Source organism: Arvicola amphibius, chromosome 3 (genome assembly GCF_903992535.2).
Source record: "Arvicola amphibius chromosome 3, mArvAmp1.2, whole genome shotgun sequence".
NCBI lineage: Eukaryota > Metazoa > Chordata > Mammalia > Rodentia > Cricetidae > Arvicola > Arvicola amphibius.
This window is the reverse complement of record NC_052049.1, coordinates 168,211,051-168,231,487: the sequence shown is the minus strand read 5'-3', so window position 1 is coordinate 168,231,487 and position 20,437 is coordinate 168,211,051. Positions and strand designations below refer to the sequence as shown.

Genomic DNA, 20,437 nt, shown 5'->3' with positions numbered 1-20,437 from the left:
CCTCAGGACCTTATGTGCCACAGCCGTGATCCTGGCTGACACCCGAGGACAGCCTCTCCTGATGAGTAATGCCCTACCCCAACCCCGACACATATAGCTCCACAGGGCCCCACAACTCCGATCTGCTGTCATTTCTACAGTAAATTATCGTTTTCTGAGTTATCTTTCTGGTCCCCTTACAAGGGAGAAGGAGCTGTGGGGACAGGCCAAGCTGGAGTACCAGGAGCAGAATTGCATGGCAGGGCTATTGACTGGAGTAATGTTGTCCACTCTTGCATGAGAGGGGTTGCAGGGAGCTCCCGATCTCTCTGGGAATGTAAGGATCCCTGAAGACAGTGAGTGACATGAGCTAACTGCCTCCCACTCTGGTGCAAGGCATCCTCCAGGGACAGTGGAATTGCTGAGTTCCTGAGCGTAAGGACAGCATAGATGGCCAGCTAGCATCAGTCCTGGAAAGGAGGCCAGGCTATTTCTGGCTGTGCATTAACTTGCTGGGGACTTAAGGAAGTTACTTTCCCTCTCTTGCCTTCAGCGCTCTAATCTGGAAATTCGACGAGTTGACAGAAAATTGAGTGACCGGGATGTCCTCTCAGAGCTTAACATTTCGGATTTCCAGATTTGTAGATAAGCAGTTTCCAACCCTGAGCACGCACCAGATGCCTGTGAAAGTCTGGAAGCATCCTTAAGCCCAGATTACTGGGTCCACCTCTCCCAGGTCTGGGTTTAGCCAGGAGTGGGAATAGACATCTGCATTATTGCCAGGTCCCTGGTGATGCTGATCTGGGACCCCATTCTGAGAATTGACATAGTGGGGTGGATGGTCTCAGTGAAGAGTATCTCCCGCATACATGCGATATAATAGAAGAAAGGAGGTTCCTGCATTAAACCCATATTTTTTCAGAAAAGATGTCATCCACAGATTCCAGGTGTATGTGCATCACACACACACACACACACACACACACACACACACACACACACACCCCTTTGGCTTGGAACCAAACCCTTAATGGAAGGAAGAGCTTATGATTCTGCCTGTGGCCATGAAGCTCTGTCAGCTCACCCAGCTCAGCCCTCATTTTCTGTCATGGAGCCCACCCTGTGACTCAACCAGTATCCCGTGACAGCAATACCTCCTGCATTCCCAGGATGTCCTCTGACCTCAGGTAATTCCAGGTTAGGGAGGGACTGGAAAGGAAGTGCCAGAGTTAACTCCCAGAATAAAACATGAAGCCAGTGTTCACAATAGGAGAAAACAATAAGAGAAATAATTAATTCTGCTTTTGTATTCATATCCAGGCTTGCAACTAATTGCTTATTTGTTTAATCTACTTTGACCAGAAGTGTTACTGCACCAAAAGTATTTAATGAGTCAGGCTTCCTAATGTAAAATTCAAGCGTATTTGTGCAGTGGGATGAGCCAGTTCTCAAGGCAGGGTCTTCTTAGCCCAGTTTCTTTCTAGAATGGAAATGTCACCAGAAACTCAAGTCATCAGGGTGCAAGTCATTCTTTGCCACCAGTACCTGTGGGCCTGGACTCTTTAATTGACATTTCTACACAGGTTTGCCCCCTCCCTGCCCCATGGATGTGTTTTCTGTGAGAGAAAAGACAACCAGCCACTCCCAAAGGGCCTCTCCTAATTCTGTCGTCCTTACCTTTCTAGGAACTCACACAATGTAACCCCGAGGCCCCAGGGGGACCTTCAGAGGTTTCCAGCAGCTTAGTGTCCTCCAGAGATGAGGATTGACTCAGGACTCAGCATCCTGGATTTCATCATCTATGCAGATACAGAAGTTCTGTCGCTGCTTCCTTGGAACTCCATACTTATCTTTGTTCCCTGTCCCCCTTCCCAGGATTCACAGCTCCGCTTCCCTTCTCCCACCCTCTTCTAAATACTAATACCCAAGTCTGGTAGAACTAAGCCATTTTCCACTCCTCCCTCTTTCCTCTGAGGACTTTGAAGGAGTTCCCCAACCTTTGTGGTAAAAGGAAAGTTTTGTCAGGCATCTATCATGGTTAATGATACTGGTTTTATGTGAAATGGCTAAAACCATGCCTCCTGCCCCGAAGACCTTACTCCAGTGGTGGAGAACAGAGTGTCTGGAAAGTTAGATTATAGCATGCTGATTCACATGTCGAGCACATTCCCCAATGACCCTATCAACAGCGAGAGCCTGAGATGGGCAAAGTCACACACGGCAGTGCTTTTAAAGGCTCACAGTGTCATGAAGGCGGGTCACAGTTAAACATGAGAAGCAGGTTCCTGAGCCTGCCGCGATTAATGCCTGCCACACCTGTAAATGTTAAGGAGAGAGTTAGGACTTTTCCCGATGGGGAGCCACTAAAGGTTTTGGGGTGTCAGGGTAACATGGATAATGTCAAGCTTCGGGAAGGCTGGTCTAGCAGTTTGAAGTGAAGAGGTCCGTAGGTGGGATATGTGTTCTGAGACAGTAGGATGAGGCTCATGGAGATAACAAGAAGTGTGAAGAGGCTGTGGTAGAGCCGCAGGCACACTCAGGTCATGGCACTGGGTGTCTAGGGGATGGCTCCCTCCCTCCCCAGAGTCAGAGGTGGCCTTATTCTTGGGAACTAGGCAGGCACTTCTTTCTTCCTAAATTGCTTTCTGGAGAAAACAGGCAGACTCCAGGCTTCATATTTCACAGGGAAGTCATTTCTCTTCTGGAAAGTGGCTCTTCCACCTCTAGCCCCGTTTGGTTTGCCTTCCCTGTCTCCATCCTGCTCCTGCCTAGCACCTCCACCTTGACTTGGTTGACATGTCTATTTATTGCCTTGAAAGTATTTATAAAATAAATATCCAAGGCCACCACTGGATTGGATTGTGCTTCTCACATTTATCTTGGGGAGCTATGCCCAGGGATTGATTTGCATGTGTGAGCGGCGCTAGTCCCAGAAGGAGAGTTGCAGGTGGATGCCAAATACCCATCCTGACAGGAGTGCTAGACCACACATGGCACAGAATATTTGGAAATTTCATAATGTGAGGATTACCATTCCTGTTGCATGGATGAAAAATACAAGCTTCAAAGATGTTAAGGCTTTGGGTTAACTCAAGATCACAGAGTAATCAGAAGGCCACGCTAGGATAGGAACCTGTCTCTCAGCAGCATTGTAGGAACCCTGAATATAGCCCTCCTTCATTTCTAATAATTCCTACTGCTCTGGGCTGCTTATTATTCCTTATCCACCTTTCTTCACAGCTGTGGTCTATATTAGAGAAGGCAAGTTATGAGTCCAGGGACGATTGGGCTGGGAAATGATATTCTAGACAGAGAACACGAGGCTGGTATTTCCATATGCTCCAGCAATTCAATCCTAGGTTTACCCTCAAGAGAGATGCTAGCATATGCCACACAGAAACTGGTCTATGAATGCTCACAGAAGCATTATTTTGTGTGTGTGTGTGTGTGTGTGTGTGTGTGTTGATATGTGTACAGGTACCTATGGGATGTGTAGGTGCATGTGGAGGTCAGAAGATAACCTCAGGTGTCATTCCTCAGGATTTTTCCTCCTTGTAATTTTGAGACGGAGTCTCTCGTTGTAATGGAGCTAGTCAGATAGGCCAGGTTGGCGACATAGCAAGTCCCAGGTACTCACCTGTCTCTGCTCTCCCAGCACTGGAATTGCCAATGTCCACCAGCATACCTGCCTTTTGGCTGGGGAGGTGACTAGTAAGTAAACACTTTATTGATGGAGCCATTTTCCCCCGACCCTAGATTATTCTTCTTTATGATTTTTAAAAACTTTCAAATATGTATAGGATATATTATGATCATATTTATGCCCCACTACTCTCTGTTCACTACTACTCTCCTGTTAACTTCCTCCTCCTTCTTTCCAGTGAATCCCTTTTACACCCCCATATCGTGTGTGTGTGTGTGTGTGTGTGTGTGTGTGTGTGTGTGTGTAGGTCTTTTGAGGGTTGCTATACTTTCTGCATATTCTGTATCTGTGGCCATTGCACATCCGAATGACAGCATTCCATAGCAGTTTTCTTCACCCTTGAGCTCTTAGAATTTTCCCGACCCTCCTCTATGTGTTCCCTGGGTCTTGGAGGGTGGTGGTATATTCCCACTTAGAGCTGAGAATACAACAGTCACTTTTTCAGTATTTTGATCAGTTATGAGTCTCTGTCACCCTGTACAACAAAGAGGCTTGCATGACCCAGGCTGAGAGCAGGAGTAGTCTATGGGTATAAACATAAACACGTAGAAGTCAGTGTGACTACACAAAGCATCAGTAGTACATCCTCCCGGGGATCTGTGGCTTCCCTATATGTAGGCTTGTGACCCACTTTACGGTAACAGACATGTGTTCACCTCTCAAATGAGCCCCATATTCAATTGGAAAATGGTTGGTTGCCCACCAAATATTCTTGCCACTGTTGTACCAGTGTGTGCATCTTGCCTACCTAGTCAGAACTATAGTACAAAGGATCCATAGCCAAGAAAGACAGTTGGTGACCTCTTTCTCCTTGCAGCCTACATAACTTGCATAAAACCTTCTGGCACCATGAACTCTGGCTGTCGGGAAGGATGCTGACAGCTCCGGGCCAGCATTATCTTAACAGCCCCAACGTGGAAGCAACTCAAAATGGGATACTTATGGTAAAAGTGGCTATTTACCTCGTTCAGGCTGAGACAGCAGTACCTCAATGGGGAGAAATGGTCACAGTAAGGACCATCTCCTATGAAAATGCCAAGGAAAATGACCCTACCATGCCCACCATGGGTTATAGTGAGACTAGGACCCTCTTTTTGTGAGTCATCTGAGAAAACACAGATATGAACTCCTTCGGACTGAACAGGCCATCCACCCTTCAGAAAACTTTGAAGAGTGTCCTCTTAAGCAGAGTAAGTTAGAGGAAACTCAGCAGCATTCTGATCTGGGAGAGATGGCCTGGAAACTTGTAGAGAGGAGTTGAGCAGGTCTGCTTTTCATCCCCCCCATCCCACACGGCTAGCTTTACACCCGAAATAACAACACACAAACTGTATTCATTTAAACACTGCCTGGCCCATTAGTTTCAGCCTCTTATTAGTTAATTCTCACATCTTGCTTTAACCCATATTTAGTAATCTGTGTAGCACCACGAGGTGGTGGCTTACCAGGAAAGATTCAGAATGTCTGACTTGGCAGCTGGCTCCATTGCGTCTGTCTCAGAGAGGAGAGGCATGTCGATTGCCTGAGCCATCTGCCTCACTTCCTTCTTCCCAGAATTCTGTTCTGTCTACTCCACTCACCTATGTTCTGACCTATCAGGCCAAGCAGTTTCTTTATTAATTAACCAATGAAATCATCAGATAGATAGAAGACACACCTACAGAAACTGACCCTCCCTGGTAGGACACCCAGCCATGAGCAACACTGTTCCTTTGTAGAAAAGGTTTGATGACCTTCAAAAAGTCCAAATGTCTTATTTTCATAACTTCTTCAATCATTATACTTCAACAAAACAACTTAATTTTGAGTGGATTTGCAGTTTGCTGTGAATGTTCTTTAAAATTGCATGTAAATATTTTCAGTGTCTGAAAAGTGTATTAACATAGTAAACTTGTATCATTTGTTAGATCCCAAAGTGGATTATGGATAAACCTCTTGATGGAATTATTTTGACCCAAAAATCAATTAAGAGATTATGAAGTAATTTCTAATAAGCAAAGATAATGCATCAAAACTTAGTAATTATCATAGAAGAGAAGCACATTTATTCTTATATTTTGGAATTGGAAATGATTATCTGTCAAGGGAAAATATTTCTATTGAATAAGGGAAATAAAATGGGTAAGAAGCGACCCTTGAATGTGGTCAAATCAGTTGCTAAACTAGGGGGTCAGGCGCAGATCATCCAGGTGGCACGATGATGGTTTCCATGCATCTGGACCTAGGGTCCATACATGGAGTGATGAACTTTTGAGATAGATTAACAGCATCTCAGACGCCATAGGGTCATAAGCCTCACTGCCCCCTTTGGAACCTTTTGTAAAAATGGAAGCCTGATAATTGCTTGTCTTGACACCCATCTCTAGTACTGTTGGCGGTGACAAGTGACCAGTATTGGCTGGCACTTGTCCTGTGTCGTGACTGTGACACTTTCCAACTTGCCTTAGGGCCATCTTATCTGCAACTTTTCCGTATCCCACTTGTCAGAACAAGTAAGAACATTCCGTGTCTTTGATGTATTACATACAATACCCTCTCTTGGATCTGTCTGCTACTAAAGCAATTGGGGAGTACAATCTCCCAGAAGTCTTCAGTGGCAAAAACAGAGACAAAGGACTTCAGTCCCTTGACCTGCTCCTGTTTCCTCACCATCCCTGAGCCACTTGATAACCACTTTTAAGTTCTTCACTGATTCTTACTTCCTTAAAGACACTCTGGATACTGACAGTAGTGGGTACTCTTGGATCTAACTTGTTTTGAACCCTGGTAAATTTTTTATCGGGGACAGAAGAGACCTTCCTTACTTCTTGTTCTCTTTATGATCCTGTAGAACAACCTTCTGTATTTCTTCTAAAAGGGACTGCAGGGTAGTTTTGTTTCTGTTTAGATTTTTCTGAGCACCTCCCTTTAAGGCCAGACATCTTTACCGAGACTTCAGGATCTTCTTTCCAAATAGCCTCCAAACTAATTCTTTCTTCTTACCTTTTCTGACAAAAGGCTCTTTTTTTCCTCTAAATTTGAATAATCTTGTGAACTCTTCATTTTCATTATTTCTGTCTCTTGATAGAATGTTTAATTTACTCAAAAGCTTTGTGCGCCCTTGCAAAACAGATTCTTTCAAGCATTCAGTAACACCATCCCTTCCTCTGAGGATTATGTAGAAAAGACTGCCCTGAATTGACTGTTGAAATCAATGTTTTGGGGTGGGAGGGTCACAGGGGTCGCCTGCTGGAATTAATCTTCTCATCTGCCTTAGTTTTTCTAGAAGATGTTGTTTGGATGAATGAATACCTAAGCTTATTTTTATTTTTACTTAACTGATGCTTTCATCACACATAAAAGACCAGATTTAGGGGTGATGTTTGCCCTTCGACAAGGAAAACCAAATCTACAGTGTAGGTACTGCTGATAGCAGGGCCTGGCTGTAAGTTGCCCTAACTTTCATGCAGAGAGATCAGGAAATGCTCTGTCAATTTCTCCCATGTGCCAAGCCCTATCACAAAGCATAAGACATTTAAAGGTCCCTGTATGGGACACAGTTTCCGAAGGACTTGTGACCATCGGGTCATCACTATCTATCCAAGAAATGTTGACCAGGATGGCTACAACCCCTTCTCCTGGATCTGTGAGCTGCTAGGTGGCAACTGGTGTGGCCAATGCCATCTTTAGAAACAAGGGCATTCATGCTTTGGGATGCTGATTGTTTCTCTCTGCCGTGCCCTGTGGTTCTTTACATTCTGACCCCTGCCCCCACTGAACTCCATGAACCCTGAGAACAAGGTTGTGATCTCTTTTCTCTGACCCCAATGATCAGAGCAGGCATGCCATAGTGTTTGATAAGTATATGGAGTTTTGAATGAAGCCTTTCTGAAGATTAGAGGCATAGAGAAGAATCAAGCCCAGGGTTAGCCTTAGACTATCGGGGTTAATCCTTCAAAACGTCATTACACAGAATTATACAAAATAATGGCATTTATTGTTACATATTTGTGCATGTATATAAGATACTTTGATCACATTTATTTCCCATTATCCATCTTGTATTCTCCTTTCTTTTTCCACTGGGCCTGTTCTTCTCCCATAGTTCTTCACTTCTGTTTTCTTGCATGACCCTGATCTCAGCATCACATACGAGATTCTTCTGTGAATCTTGTCTTTCTAGATTGGGCCTGATTCTCTTAGCATGTTGATTACTAGCTCAATCGATTTTCCTGCAAATGATATGATTCTTGTTTTTTGGTTTTTTGATTTTTTTTTGTGACTGAGTAGTGTTCCCTTGTGCATTAGTGTGTGTGTTTATGTGTATGTGTGTGTGTGTGTGTGTGTGCGCGCGCGCATTATCTACTGACTTTGATTCCTTCAGATATATACTCAGGAGTGGTGATCTGGACTGCATAGTTTTGATTTTAGTTTTTTGAGAAATTTAAAAAAATAGCTGCATAAATGCACATTCCCACCAACAGTGTGTAATCCTTCTCCACCTCATCCTTGCTAGCTTTTGTTGCTTTTGTTGCACACTCTAGTCAATCTGACCAGGATGAATGGTGATCTCAACATGCATTTGATTTGCATTTGCCCCATAGCCAAGGGTGTCACAGGGGTTTCATGTATTTATCCACCATCTGTGTGTTGTCTTTTGGAAAGCATCTGTTGAGTCTAGTTGCCCATCTATTGACTGGATTGTTTGTTCCTTTGGCTCAAACTTTTTGAGTGCTCTATATACTCGGTATCACCCATCAGGTGAATGGCTGGCAAAGATTCTCTGCTGTTGTGTGGGTTGCCTCTGCACTCTATTGTTGTCTCTGTTGATTACAGAAGCATTTTGATTGAGGAACTCCATTTGTCAACCCTTTTTATCCTCTTTTAGCCATGGAAGTCCTATTCTGGAAGCCACTGGCTATGCCTGTATGTTGAAGGTTTCTGCATTTTCCTCTAGAAGTTTCAAATTTTGGGTCTTAAATTCATACAGTTTCAAGATGAATTTTGTGTAGAGTGAGAGGAAGGTGGGGCTCAAAATTCAGTCATCTACGTGTGGCTGTGCCATTGTCCCATCACTGTTTGCTAGAGATGCTGCCTTTTCCTTAACATTTATATGTTTTCCATCTTCGTCAAAATCTGTTTCTGTAGCTATGTGAGTTTATTTCTGGCCATTTCTTCTATCTCATTGTTTTACAGGCTGATTGTTGTACCCATTCCATGCTTTTTTTTTTTATTACTATGGCTCTGTAGTGTAATATGAAATGGAGTGTTTCCGTGCTTCCAGTGTTTCTTGCTCAGAATGGGATCTTTTCTACTTCCTTAAGAACTTTAGGGGTTTTGTTTGTTTGTTTTCCTAGTTCTATGAAGAGTATCATTGGAACTTTGGTAAGGATTTTACTGAATCTTGAAACCCTTTCAGCAACATGGTTGCTTTCTATCATCAGTTCTGTGGATTTATGGGCACTTAGGGGTCTTTCTATCCTCTGACATTTTCTTCATTTTTTTTTTTTTTTTTTGGTTTGGGGTTTCAGAGTTTTCGTTACAAAAGTCTCCTGGGTTAGGTTTATTTCTAGATTTTTGTTGAGGTTATTATTAATGCAATTGTTTTCCTGATTTCCTTTTCACTGAGTTCATTACCAGTGTTTAGAGAATCTACTGATTTTCATATGCCAATTTTGTATTCTGTTGCTCTATTAAATTTTTAAAGAAAATTTATGCTCTTATTGTAGAGTCTTGCAGATATTTTGACTTCTTCTTTCCCAATTTCTCCCCCGATTTCTACAGTGGCTTACTGGTGTTTCAGAAGTATGTTTTTCAGTGCCTGTGTACTTGCAAATTATCTGCAGTTTCTCCTACCAGTTATTTCCAGTTTTTCCCCATTGAGGACTGGTATGATCCAAACAGATACTTCAGTATTTTTGTGTTTGTTTCAATTGCCATGGATCTTTAAAATAACCCTTTTGGGGGAAGTTCCACAAGCCACCGAGAAGAGTGTGTTTTGCATCTGCATAATATTCTGTAGATGGATGCTGATTCCATTTGAGCTACAGTGCAGTTAACCGCTCATGTTTCTTCACTGATTTTTTTGCTTTGGATAGCCTATCTATTGGGGAGAATAGAATGCCAATGTCAATCGGTGTGTCAGCCAGCCTTTTTGCCACTGCAAGAATGTCTTAGAAAGACCACTTAGAGAAGGAAAGGCTTATTCCTATGCATGCTTGCCAGGGTTCAATCCATGTTTTGTTTGCTTCCCTGCTGTGAGCCTGTGTTGAAGCAGGATGGCATGGCAACAGGAAGGCATGGTAGAACCAAGCTGCTCACTTCATGATGCCTAAGAAGCAGAGAGACAGAAAAGGGCCATGGACAACGTATTTCCTTCCAAGATCTACCTTTGTGATCTTCTCGGACCAGGCCCACCTCCTAGTGTCCATCACATGTCGGTAATGCCATCAGCCTATAACTCCGTCAATGTGCTAACCTGTTGATTAGGTTGTTGATTAGGTTTGTTGATTAGGTTTGTTGATTAGCCTTGCTGGTTTGCTTACATCTCAGTAGCACCACCAGCTAGGGGCGAAGTTCAAATGCATGGGTCATCAAGGGAAATTTAATAGACAAACCACAGCATCCATTATTAGTATATTGATTCTATGTGTATCTTTATGGACACTAGCACTTCTATTTTGAATTAGAGTATACTGATATCAACGTGTGTATATTTACAACCATTAGATCTTCTTAGTATAATGTTTCTTTTATCAATATATATGACATATGTCTCTTTTAGTTTTAGAATGAAACTTAGCTCCTGGAAACAGTGACCTGAAGGCACAGGCTCACCTCAGTGCCTGTACTCTCCCTTGCGAACTGATGGTCTCAGCTGGCCTGAACCTTTGCTCCCTTCTGTTTGTCTCAGCTTGGTGTGACTTTCCACTCATGGAACTCTTTCTTCATCGTTATTGTTGTTGTTGTTATTTAATTAAATTATCATCATCATCATTAAATTTCTGAAAGTTTTACTGTCCTGGCTGATCTGATACTCACTATGTAGGTCTAAGCTGGCCTAGAACTTGCAGCAATTCTCCTGCGTCAGTCTCTTGAGGTTTGGGATTTCAGGTTCGAGTCATCACACTTGGTGCTTTGGTGTCAGAGTCTTCATTGGTTGCCAGACTGAGTCTCTGGCCAGCATTTGTTCATGACCTTGCTCTCAGACACAAGAAAATGAAGGAATCATTGATTTCCCCAGCAGTGAGCCCAGGCTAGACCGTATCTAGATGACTTCCCAACAACTGTACATGGTGACACTGAGAAAGCTCCCTGTGTGCCTTTTTTCTGTGTGGGTTCTGATTCCCTTGCCTACTCAACTGAACCCATGCATGGTGCCTAGGCCTGTGCTATTGTGTTTTCTGTGTTTCCTCCTCTTCTTTCACCTCTGCCCTCTGCTCCCTCCCTGTGCACAGCTAATGAGCTTGGTGCCAAGATGTTCTTTCTCAACCTCTGTTCTGCTTTCCAAAGCCTCTAAGATTTTTAAAGTTTACTTACAGATAAACTTTAGTTGCTTTTTGTCGCCGCCACCTCAAGAAATAGCTGTTCTCCTGCATTTGGTCCTATTCCCAGAGAAGATGGCCATCACTGCATGTTTCTAACCTGCCATCTTGGAGTCTTCCTTTTTTTTTTTTTTAAATTTGTTACCTTCTTTTCAGAGACAGAGTCTCATGAGGCTTAAGTGGGTTTTGAACTCACTAAATAGCTGAGGATGACCTTGAACTATTTCTGATTCTTTTGCCTCTACCTTCTAAAACCTGGCATTACAGACACATGCCATCATGCTTGCTTTTCTTTGGTGCTAGGGACTGACCCCAGAGGTTGGTGCATGCTCAGTGAGTACTCTACATTCCCAGCTCTAAGTTTTCCAGTTTTAATAGATGACATCTTATCTCTGAGACAGAGGGAGCCTGGAGACCTGCGTGGTACTTCTAAAAGCAGCATCGTGTAGGCTGGGCTTCCCCATGGCCTACAAGGGTCATCTGAAAGGCAAGATGTGGTAGGAAAGAAGCCCTTCAGTCATCCCCATCTTGGGTCACACTGGGACCCCCAAAACATGTAGCAACTCTGAGAGACTGTGGCACTTTCTGAGCTACCTTGACTTCCTCACATAGTCCTGCCAAGGTGTGCAGGATCTTGAGCAAGGTGAATGCGTGCCCTCCGAATGATTAGCCACAGAGGCTGTGGTTAAATCAGGGGTTTGGTTCTCATTTTACCTGACTTAGCAGTGAGATTTCACATATTCGGTCCCCCAAGTACCCTTCCTTCTGCTTGGTTTCCAGGCAATCACACTTGCAGGTTTTCCTTCTACTCTATTGGCCTGGCTTTCACAGGGCCCTTTGCTGTTTTCTCCTCATTCCCTACATCTTAAAACGTCCACCCCACTAACTATCTTCATGATCTGTCAGTTCTACTCCTTTCTGATTTATTGAAATACTAATAGCTCCAACTTTACGCACACGTCCCCCTACCCAGTGTCTACACAGGATATCTTAGACACCTGAAATGTAATGTGTTCAAAATGGAACAGCTGGTCTGCCTCCCAGATGGCTTCCGTTGATGTCTCTCATCTCAGTTGATGGCAGCCTTGTCCTCTGGTTCTTCCAAACAAAAACTTTGCAGTCGCTTTTAATTCTTTTTCTTCTATATCTCACATCTATGGAGACATTCCCAATGCCTGTGTTCCTCGACTTGTGAGGGGAGCTACATCCCCACGACACTGTCACGGAGTTGGAAATAAAATAAGCCAAATCCAGGAGAGACAGATATCTGATCACCCTAGATAGGCTACCCATGACAGACCAACGGAGTTACCCACTCAAGGCCAGTTGAGTATATCAGTGACTTCCCTGGGATGCCAGCAGGAGCGCGGGTGACTCAAAGGCGGCTGCACCACTGAAAAGCCTACCCCGGCATGCGTGACAACTCACGAAAGCTGCAATCCCTGGAGCTCCCTGAACAATTCGCCAGCAGCTCCACCAGAGAGAGTCTTGTCTCCCAGAAATTGTTATTGCTTGTATAAACTTGGGGAAGGGCCTTGTGAATCTTGTCATTTCCTGAACTTCCTGGGGCTTCTGTGCTTTATGAGCTTTGAGTCTTATGAGGCTCCCTCCTCTCTCCAGGAAGGAACGGTTTTCATGGGAGGAAATGACGATGCCACATCACACACTGCACCCAACACCAAGTTTAGACCAACCTAACTGAAATGTGCTCCAAGCAGTAGCCTACAGTCGGGAAGGATTATCTAATGTAGAGCCTAGTTTATGACAATATAACAAGCATCTCATGTAGCTTAATAAATTTTAACAAATTTATTAAATAGCTCCATCCCAAACCAAACAAAATGTGCGCGCACACACACCACACACACACACACACACACACACACACACACTAGCCCTCCCCTTGACTATGATGCCATCAGGTCAGACACTCAATGCTGCCCCTCTCTCCTTTAGCTTACACTCCTACATCTGCTACTCAGGGAGCCCTTTGTTGACCACAGGCCTGCCTCGTACTTCCTACCCTGTCGTTCCACCTCTTTTTTCCCTACTTGATTTCCCCACTTTACTATTTCTTATATATCTTGCTATTTATTGATCATGTCTATATTATGAATCCCTCTAGTAGATAATAGGTTTTGAGAGGGTAAGAAACTTTACTTATGAATATATGTCTAGAGCCTGAAAGAGCAACTACCTGGCAGATACAATTAAATAGTAACTGTTTAATTAATCAACACAGCTGGGTTATAATACCAAGGTAGGAGAGAAAAAAATGCATTAGACAGTTGAGATGAGGGTTAAAAGTTCTTTGAATTTGTTAGATTAGTAGATTAAATATAATACCATCAAAAGCAAAGAGGGATTAAGCATCTCCACAACAGAAATCCAGCTCTACATTCATGGTGAGAGAGAATATACCTCGGGGAAATCTAGAGTTTATATGCGACTTTGACTTCAAGATCGAATATTAAAGACATGCTTTTGATCCAAAGGCTAATAGTCAAATTAATAGAATACACAAAACATAGTAGATACTAGGTTTACACTTAACTTGTAGTACAAGCCCTGGAGGAGCATTGGGCTGATGCCTCTATCCCATGACTACAGAGTTCTTGATAACACAGGCCCATTGAGAAAGAGATACTGTAGGTAGCAGCATGTCTCACTGTGGCAGAAATAATTGTAGCAGCTAACCATTCTTTATAGCAGGGAAAACTCAAGTATAGTCCGACTGGTTTCATTAGGTCTTTGACAAGCTCTTATGTGCAACAAGGACTGTTCTAGATTGCTTTAGTTGGGAGAGGTGAGACCAAGGGGAAGAAGACAAATCTGAGGTATGAATAAGGAAGATCCATGAGGAGTGAGAGTTACAGAAGCACAGAGCAGGCTGTCCCACATGTAGCAGGAACTTGGCAGCAAGTGTTGAGTTGGGACATTTTAGGGGGAGCCATCAGACCACAGTAGTTATCCTATTCCAGTGAAAGTGAGAGGGAAGGAAGGAAGGAAGGAAGGGATGAAGGAAGGAAGGAAGAAAGGAAGGAAGGAAGGAAGGAAGGAAGGAAGGAAGGAAAGAGGAATCGGTATAGAAGTTTAGTATACCTGTATTATTATCATGAAGCCTTGGAAAGATCATTGTAGAATCTTTGATTAGGAGTGCCTACTGGGGGAACCCATGCTTTGCATAGATAGGTGGGCTACTCAGTGCTTAGCTGGAACGCTAAAGGAGGCAAGTCTCTTTGTAAATACAGGGCACGGCATCTGAGGCCCTTTGTCGGTTCCACCCTTAGGAGTAGGCGCTCAGAAAGGCGCGCTGTCATGGCCAACACATGGTGTGTAGTAGGCTTTATGCAAACTAACCTCCGAAGTCCCAGAGTACACTCTGATGCTAAGGTGTCCTGGTAGCATTTCCCACACTTCTCACCCTGTGTGGCTCACACAACTAGGAGCATCTTTAGAATGTCTGCTTTTCCTTCCCAGGCACAGACTGACTTTAGTAGATGCTCGAATCCGGTGAACTGTGGGCAAGGCCATGCCTTCCCCTTGTATGATCTGCTAGCTGTGCTCTGTAATTCCAGGTCTTGGAGGGAATCCATTAACTTAAGTTGAGGATAGTAAATGTCACTCAGCCATGGTCCCCAGAGAAACCCTTGTAAAGCGGAGTTCGAGTGAGGAAATGACCTTCATCACTGCAGAAGTGGCAAGACTAAACACAACAGCCCCCGAGCAGAGCGCAGACGGAGCCTCATCCATTACCCTCCTCTTCCCTTAGGAAGACAGCCCTCATTTATTATTTCCAGACTGTTTTCATTTTACTTACGCCGTGTGAAAAATGTTGAATTGGGGAGATAAATATTATTTCCTAACAGAAATTTCATAATCATCTTTGCTGATCTTGGAATTATTATCCTGTTTCCAAACGTTTGCTTTATGTATCATTTCTTCGTTTGCATTTGTGAGTTCTTCATTGCAAACGCTCTCACTCAGAGAGTACTGACAGGGGCTCAGTTGCAGCTCTGTGTTCCTGTCTTCGTGAGGGATGCTACCTCCTTTCTTTTGGAAGTGTATTAAAATCCTACACACAGAACCGGAAAGAAATATTTGCTGGGATGTCCCTTTCTGTTATACAATTACTTTGCACTAATCCGTTCTACTCTTGATGTTCCTCCTTTGCCCAGGTTTTCTGCCCTGCAGTAGCTCAGCCCATTACTGCATCATTGAGGGTCCTCCAGCACCTTGTACTTCAAAAGGCTTCTCATTGTTCCCATCTCTTCCTCCTATTTTTCCAGTTCTTTCTTATTTTGGACTGATTTTTTTTTAAGTGTGTGTGTTGACGCATATGCCAAAGTACACATATGAAGGTCAAAGGTCACGTCCGTGGAGTGAGTTCTCTCATTCCACTTTTGTTCCGGTTTGGGGACTTGAACTCAGGTTGCGAGGTTTTCACAACAAACACCTTTACCCGCTGAACCACATCACTAGCCCTTGTGTAAGTTTTTCCTTCTGTGCCATAAATACACCAATTCACCCCAGCCGTGACTACATATGTCTTCCTCTACGATATTTTCACCTTCTCTCTCCTCTGTCATCTCATTCCATTCAGTCCACAAACCCCACAGGGAGTTCTGCAGACCCAGTTCAGCTAATAAGAAAGCACAGAACTCAAACCCAATCACCTCTTTCTCTCTGTTCATCTCCAAAAGATAACACTTCTCCTATATTGAGTATCTTTTCGACGACCTTGTCTCTTCCTCTCTCCACAGCCCCCTCCACTGTCCCCATCATGCACCAGGTCAGTGCTACCATGAGGAGCATCACCTTGTCATGGCCTCAGCCGGAGCAACCCAATGGCATCATCCTGGACTATGAGATCCGGTACTACGAGAAGGTGAGCCACCTTTGACCCCAGGCTTCTAAGGCCAAGTCAACAATGTTCAGTGGGTGTGGCCGTTGGAGATCAAGAGGAGATAGGCTGGAGGACCCATAGAGAGGAAGAATTGGGTGCTGGAAGGCAGAGAATCCCTGGGGAGAAAGCTGGGTCTGCCTTGCCCAGGTTCTTTTCGTTGACCTGGGAGAGGAGAATCTTCAGATTCATCATCTGATAGTCTGGATACTACACTGGGCTGTGGAAACCACTACCCTTCCTACAGCCATGGATTTTCTCTCGCAAGGAGGATGTGATGAAAGCCACCTGGTTTTATCCACCTTCAGAGGATTTTGGAGTCTTGTAAATGGTTGTTTTCCAAGTTGTTGATCCCACGCCTGCAACTCAAGCTTATTTATTTATAAATGATATGCATGTGTCGTGACACTAATGTGGCGGGTAAAGGACATGCAGCTGGACGTTTGAAAGGGTGAGATAAAGAAATGAATTGACATAGTGATTTGTGTGCTGCATTCCCTGACTGCTTGTCAGCAGCTGCTACTGAGGGCTACCCAGGGCCTGGATTGCCAGGAGAAGGGAAACGGTGCCCTGTAGGGTTGGCCCCTGGCCTGTTCATCATCCATGGAAACAGGACATTCTCCACGGGGCTAAACTGCAGCATTTGCAAAAATCCTGGGAAAATACATTTCTTCCTGAACTAACCCAACACACTGTTTAGAAAAACACCAGATGCATTTGTTTATTTGTTGAAGAGTTTGATCTCGATACTATTTGGGAAGTCCTATTCTCGGAGATGTTAGTGAACAAAAGAGTTCTGCTATCAGGAATCTGGCTTCCCAAAAGAGGGAGACAGACTGAACAGTGAACATACAAAATATGGAAATGATTAGCATGTGAAAAATAGTAGCATAAAAATATAGAGGATCTGGCAGGACCCTCAGAGGGTAAAGGTATTTTGTGAGCAAGCCTGATATCCTGGATTTGATATCTAGAAGCCAAATAAAAATTGAAAGAGACAGCCAACTCCTGCAAATTGTCCTCTGACCTCTACACATATACAGTGGTACATGTACACCCCACATCATATAGACACATAGAGACACACACAAAAATAATAAACTTTTAAAAATTAAATAAAAAAAGAAGCAGAGAAAATGAATGGCCTTGTAAAGGCCAGGCAAGGATAAGCTACAGACTTAAATAAAATGGTCCTAGCCTCTTGGAGAGGATGAGACCTCTTTCAGTATCTGAAGAAAGTTAAGTTATGAAGTAGTTATCTCGGCAAGGGGAGAGTGGCGGACTCTGAGATGCCGTCACAGCTGTGACTCCAGGAGTAGGGAGCAGACGAGAACACCTGGAATGATAGGAGCTGTAGGGGTCTAGAAGGTGTGTGCGAGAGCTTGATACCAGGGGACGTCAACATGTTGAGCGATAATGAATCAAGCTTTACTACCCAGTAAGTCAGGGAACCACCGCAGGTTTCAGAGCAGAAGAGGGACAGGATGTGACTTATATTCTGACCACCGTTCAGGCTGTAAATAGGCCTGCTAGATCCATAATCATCTGTCAGGAAGATAGATATTTGAATTGGAGCATCAACCATGAGCTGTTGAAATTAGCTGGCTTCTAGATATACAGTATACAATACAGGCAGGGCTAACTTGATTTCTACGTTAGATGGCGTGTGGATGAATGTCCAGAGACCTTCTAGGATGATGTAGGCAACATCAACCGAGAAAACCTCCCTGGGCAATGAATACTGGACAGAAGGAAGAGCAGAAGTGCAGCTTTGTGGCTGAAATGCCTGTAGAAAAGCCAGGTAGAGATGTGGAATAGAAAATGGTGACCTCAGCCAGAAGATAACTTTTAATTTAGAGTTAGCAAAGGGGATAGGCTGAAGATGCCCATGTGTGAGCTGTTGGGATGTACATGGTATGAAAATCCTTGGTCTAAGTGAGGTAGGTCATCCACTGGGTAGATGGATGTAGAGAGAATCAGGAATGAAGACCCCACAGCCCTGCAAAGAGGTCAGATGAATGGCCGAATAGCATTGCATTAGAAGCAGAACCCTGATTTCCAGCGCTCTGACAAGCTGCTGTGGTCCTGTGACTTAACCATTGCAGGGCCCAGCTTGCACGTGTATGAAATGGTAGCAGTTTTACATCCCTGAAAGTGGAGGTACAGACCAGTCTAGGTCACCAGTCTTGCCTGTGGAGTGCTATGCTCCTCAACATTATGGGAGCACCCGCCAGTGAGGCTAATGAGACAGCATTCAGTGAACACTGGCCTTCAGAGACAGTGATTCAGAACGTTCAATGAACTGGCTGTAATTTTAGCCTATTTGTCTTAGTTATGGTAACCATTGCTGGATCCTGAGACACCATGACCAAATGCAAGTTGGGGAGGAAAGGGTTTATTTGGCTTGCACTTCAACATCGTAGTCCATCACTGAAGGAAGTCAGGACAGGAACTCAAACAGGCCAGAAACCTGAAGGCGGGGCTGATGCAGAGGTCATGGCGGGGCTGATGCAGAGGTCATGGAGGAGTGCTGCTTACTGGTTTCCTCCTCATGACTTACTCACCCTGCCTTCTTAGAGAACCCAGGACCACCAGCCCAGGGGTGTCCCTACCCCCAATGGGCTGGGTCCTCCTCCATCAATCTAATTGAGAAAATGCCCTATAGTTGTATCTTACGGGGCACATCCTCAGTTGAGGGTCCCTCCTCTCAGATGACTCTAGCTTGTGTCAAGTTGACATAAAATGAGCCAGTTCACCATTATGACCAGTTCACTCCAAAGTTAGAGATCTATTTGTACAAAAACATTTTAGGGAGATATAATAAGGTTAGAATTCACCCCCTAAGCTGTTTGGACCCATTGATTCCATCGTGTATCAAAGCTGACAAAGAAGTCCCACCAAGCTACAGTTATCAGTTTGCTGTGCAGTATACTGGGTCGTTGACCAGGGTCTACTCAGTCCTTTTTACCAGACATGTGATCTTTCAGGCCTGTTGAAATCATACTTCGTCTAGAAGAAGGGTTTTCCTAAGATGTGCCTATTGGATAAGATTTGCACTTCCTTTCATATTCCAGTGTACTCAGGATTGTTTTAGCTGCTTTGGACAAAGAAACATATAAAGAGGATAAAAATAAACAGAAATACTTGCATAGGTCAGTCAAACAGCTAGGATGTGAGACCTGCTCTTTTACCCTGCAGCAGGTGGCAGTGTTGGCAAGGGGCTGGTGCCAACTGCTCTGCCTCTACCTCACCGGCTGTGGACGAGGCAGATACTTCAGTGGGCAGCTGTGATGAGGTCAAGTGCTCTACATAACCTGGGACCACAGCCATGTGGCTCATGCCTCTGAGCCTTGGCTTCCTATTCCCCCAGCCCAGCTCAGCTTCTGCTACGGTCTACATTTCCATTCAAACCTCCTCCCTTGAAGCACTGTAATTAACCTCAGCTTCTTAGGCTATGAAGGACATTAGTCTCTCCTTTTGGGCCATCCCCTTGCTTCTCATTAATTCATACTAATTATTAATACACACATACACATAGCACTCAGTGCCTGAGGCAGCTTGCACACCTCAGTGAAGCATATTATTGTCCTTCCTCCAGAGGATGGGATGCTTTCCTTGGGAACACATAGGATTCTTTGCCTAGGCATTGACCACCCTTGAGCATATGAAAATGGACCTCTCTGCTTACAAAGTGCTCCGCTGTGAAATCCATTACTTTGCCTTGACCATTTCCAATATGACTAAAGAAAAAGACATTAGCCTGTGAGGGCATTTTGAAATAATAACCAAAATGGTAATTCATCATATATTGAGTACCTATTATGTTCCAAATATACACAGATATATTAGTTCTGATCCTTGAAAGAAATACACTCATAAGCCACTTATAATCAGTTATAGATGATGGAACTAAATCACATAAAGGCTAAATGACAGACATGACCACACAGGTCACATATAGGGAGTCAAAGAACCAAATTACAGACATTTTTATTATATTTCAATGCAGGAAATTTCTAGGATTGTATGAAATCATCATCTCTGCTCAGGATTTCTGTATCAGAGTGACTCCTGGAATAAGATACTGGGTTTTAATATTAAACCCAAAGACATGTGAGCGAAATGAATGACCACCATGTCTGCTTCACCAACACAAATAGAATCCTACCCACTAGATGTCTTGGATCTAGCCCATGAAACAAAATTCCCTATTCCCCCATCCTGCACCACCTCTTCTCCCTGTGAATGTCCCATTCCCTTCATCTGAACCAAGAGTCATTATAGAAGGAAAGCAGCCAGGTAGCACAGCAGGAGGCGGCTGTGGCCCTG

The 20,437-nt window shown here is 43.9% G+C and overlaps 1 protein-coding gene across 1 annotated transcript in view; it reads left to right on the top strand.

Moving 5' to 3' along the window:
* Positions 1–20,437, top strand: part of Ephb1 (EPH receptor B1) — a 298,584-nt gene that overhangs the window by 192,503 nt on the left and 85,644 nt on the right. Inside the window, exon 6 of the mRNA XM_042054742.1 lies at positions 15,969–16,093. Within this exon, the coding sequence (XP_041910676.1) occupies positions 15,969–16,093 (125 nt within the window). The remainder of the gene's footprint in view (positions 1–15,968; positions 16,094–20,437) is intronic.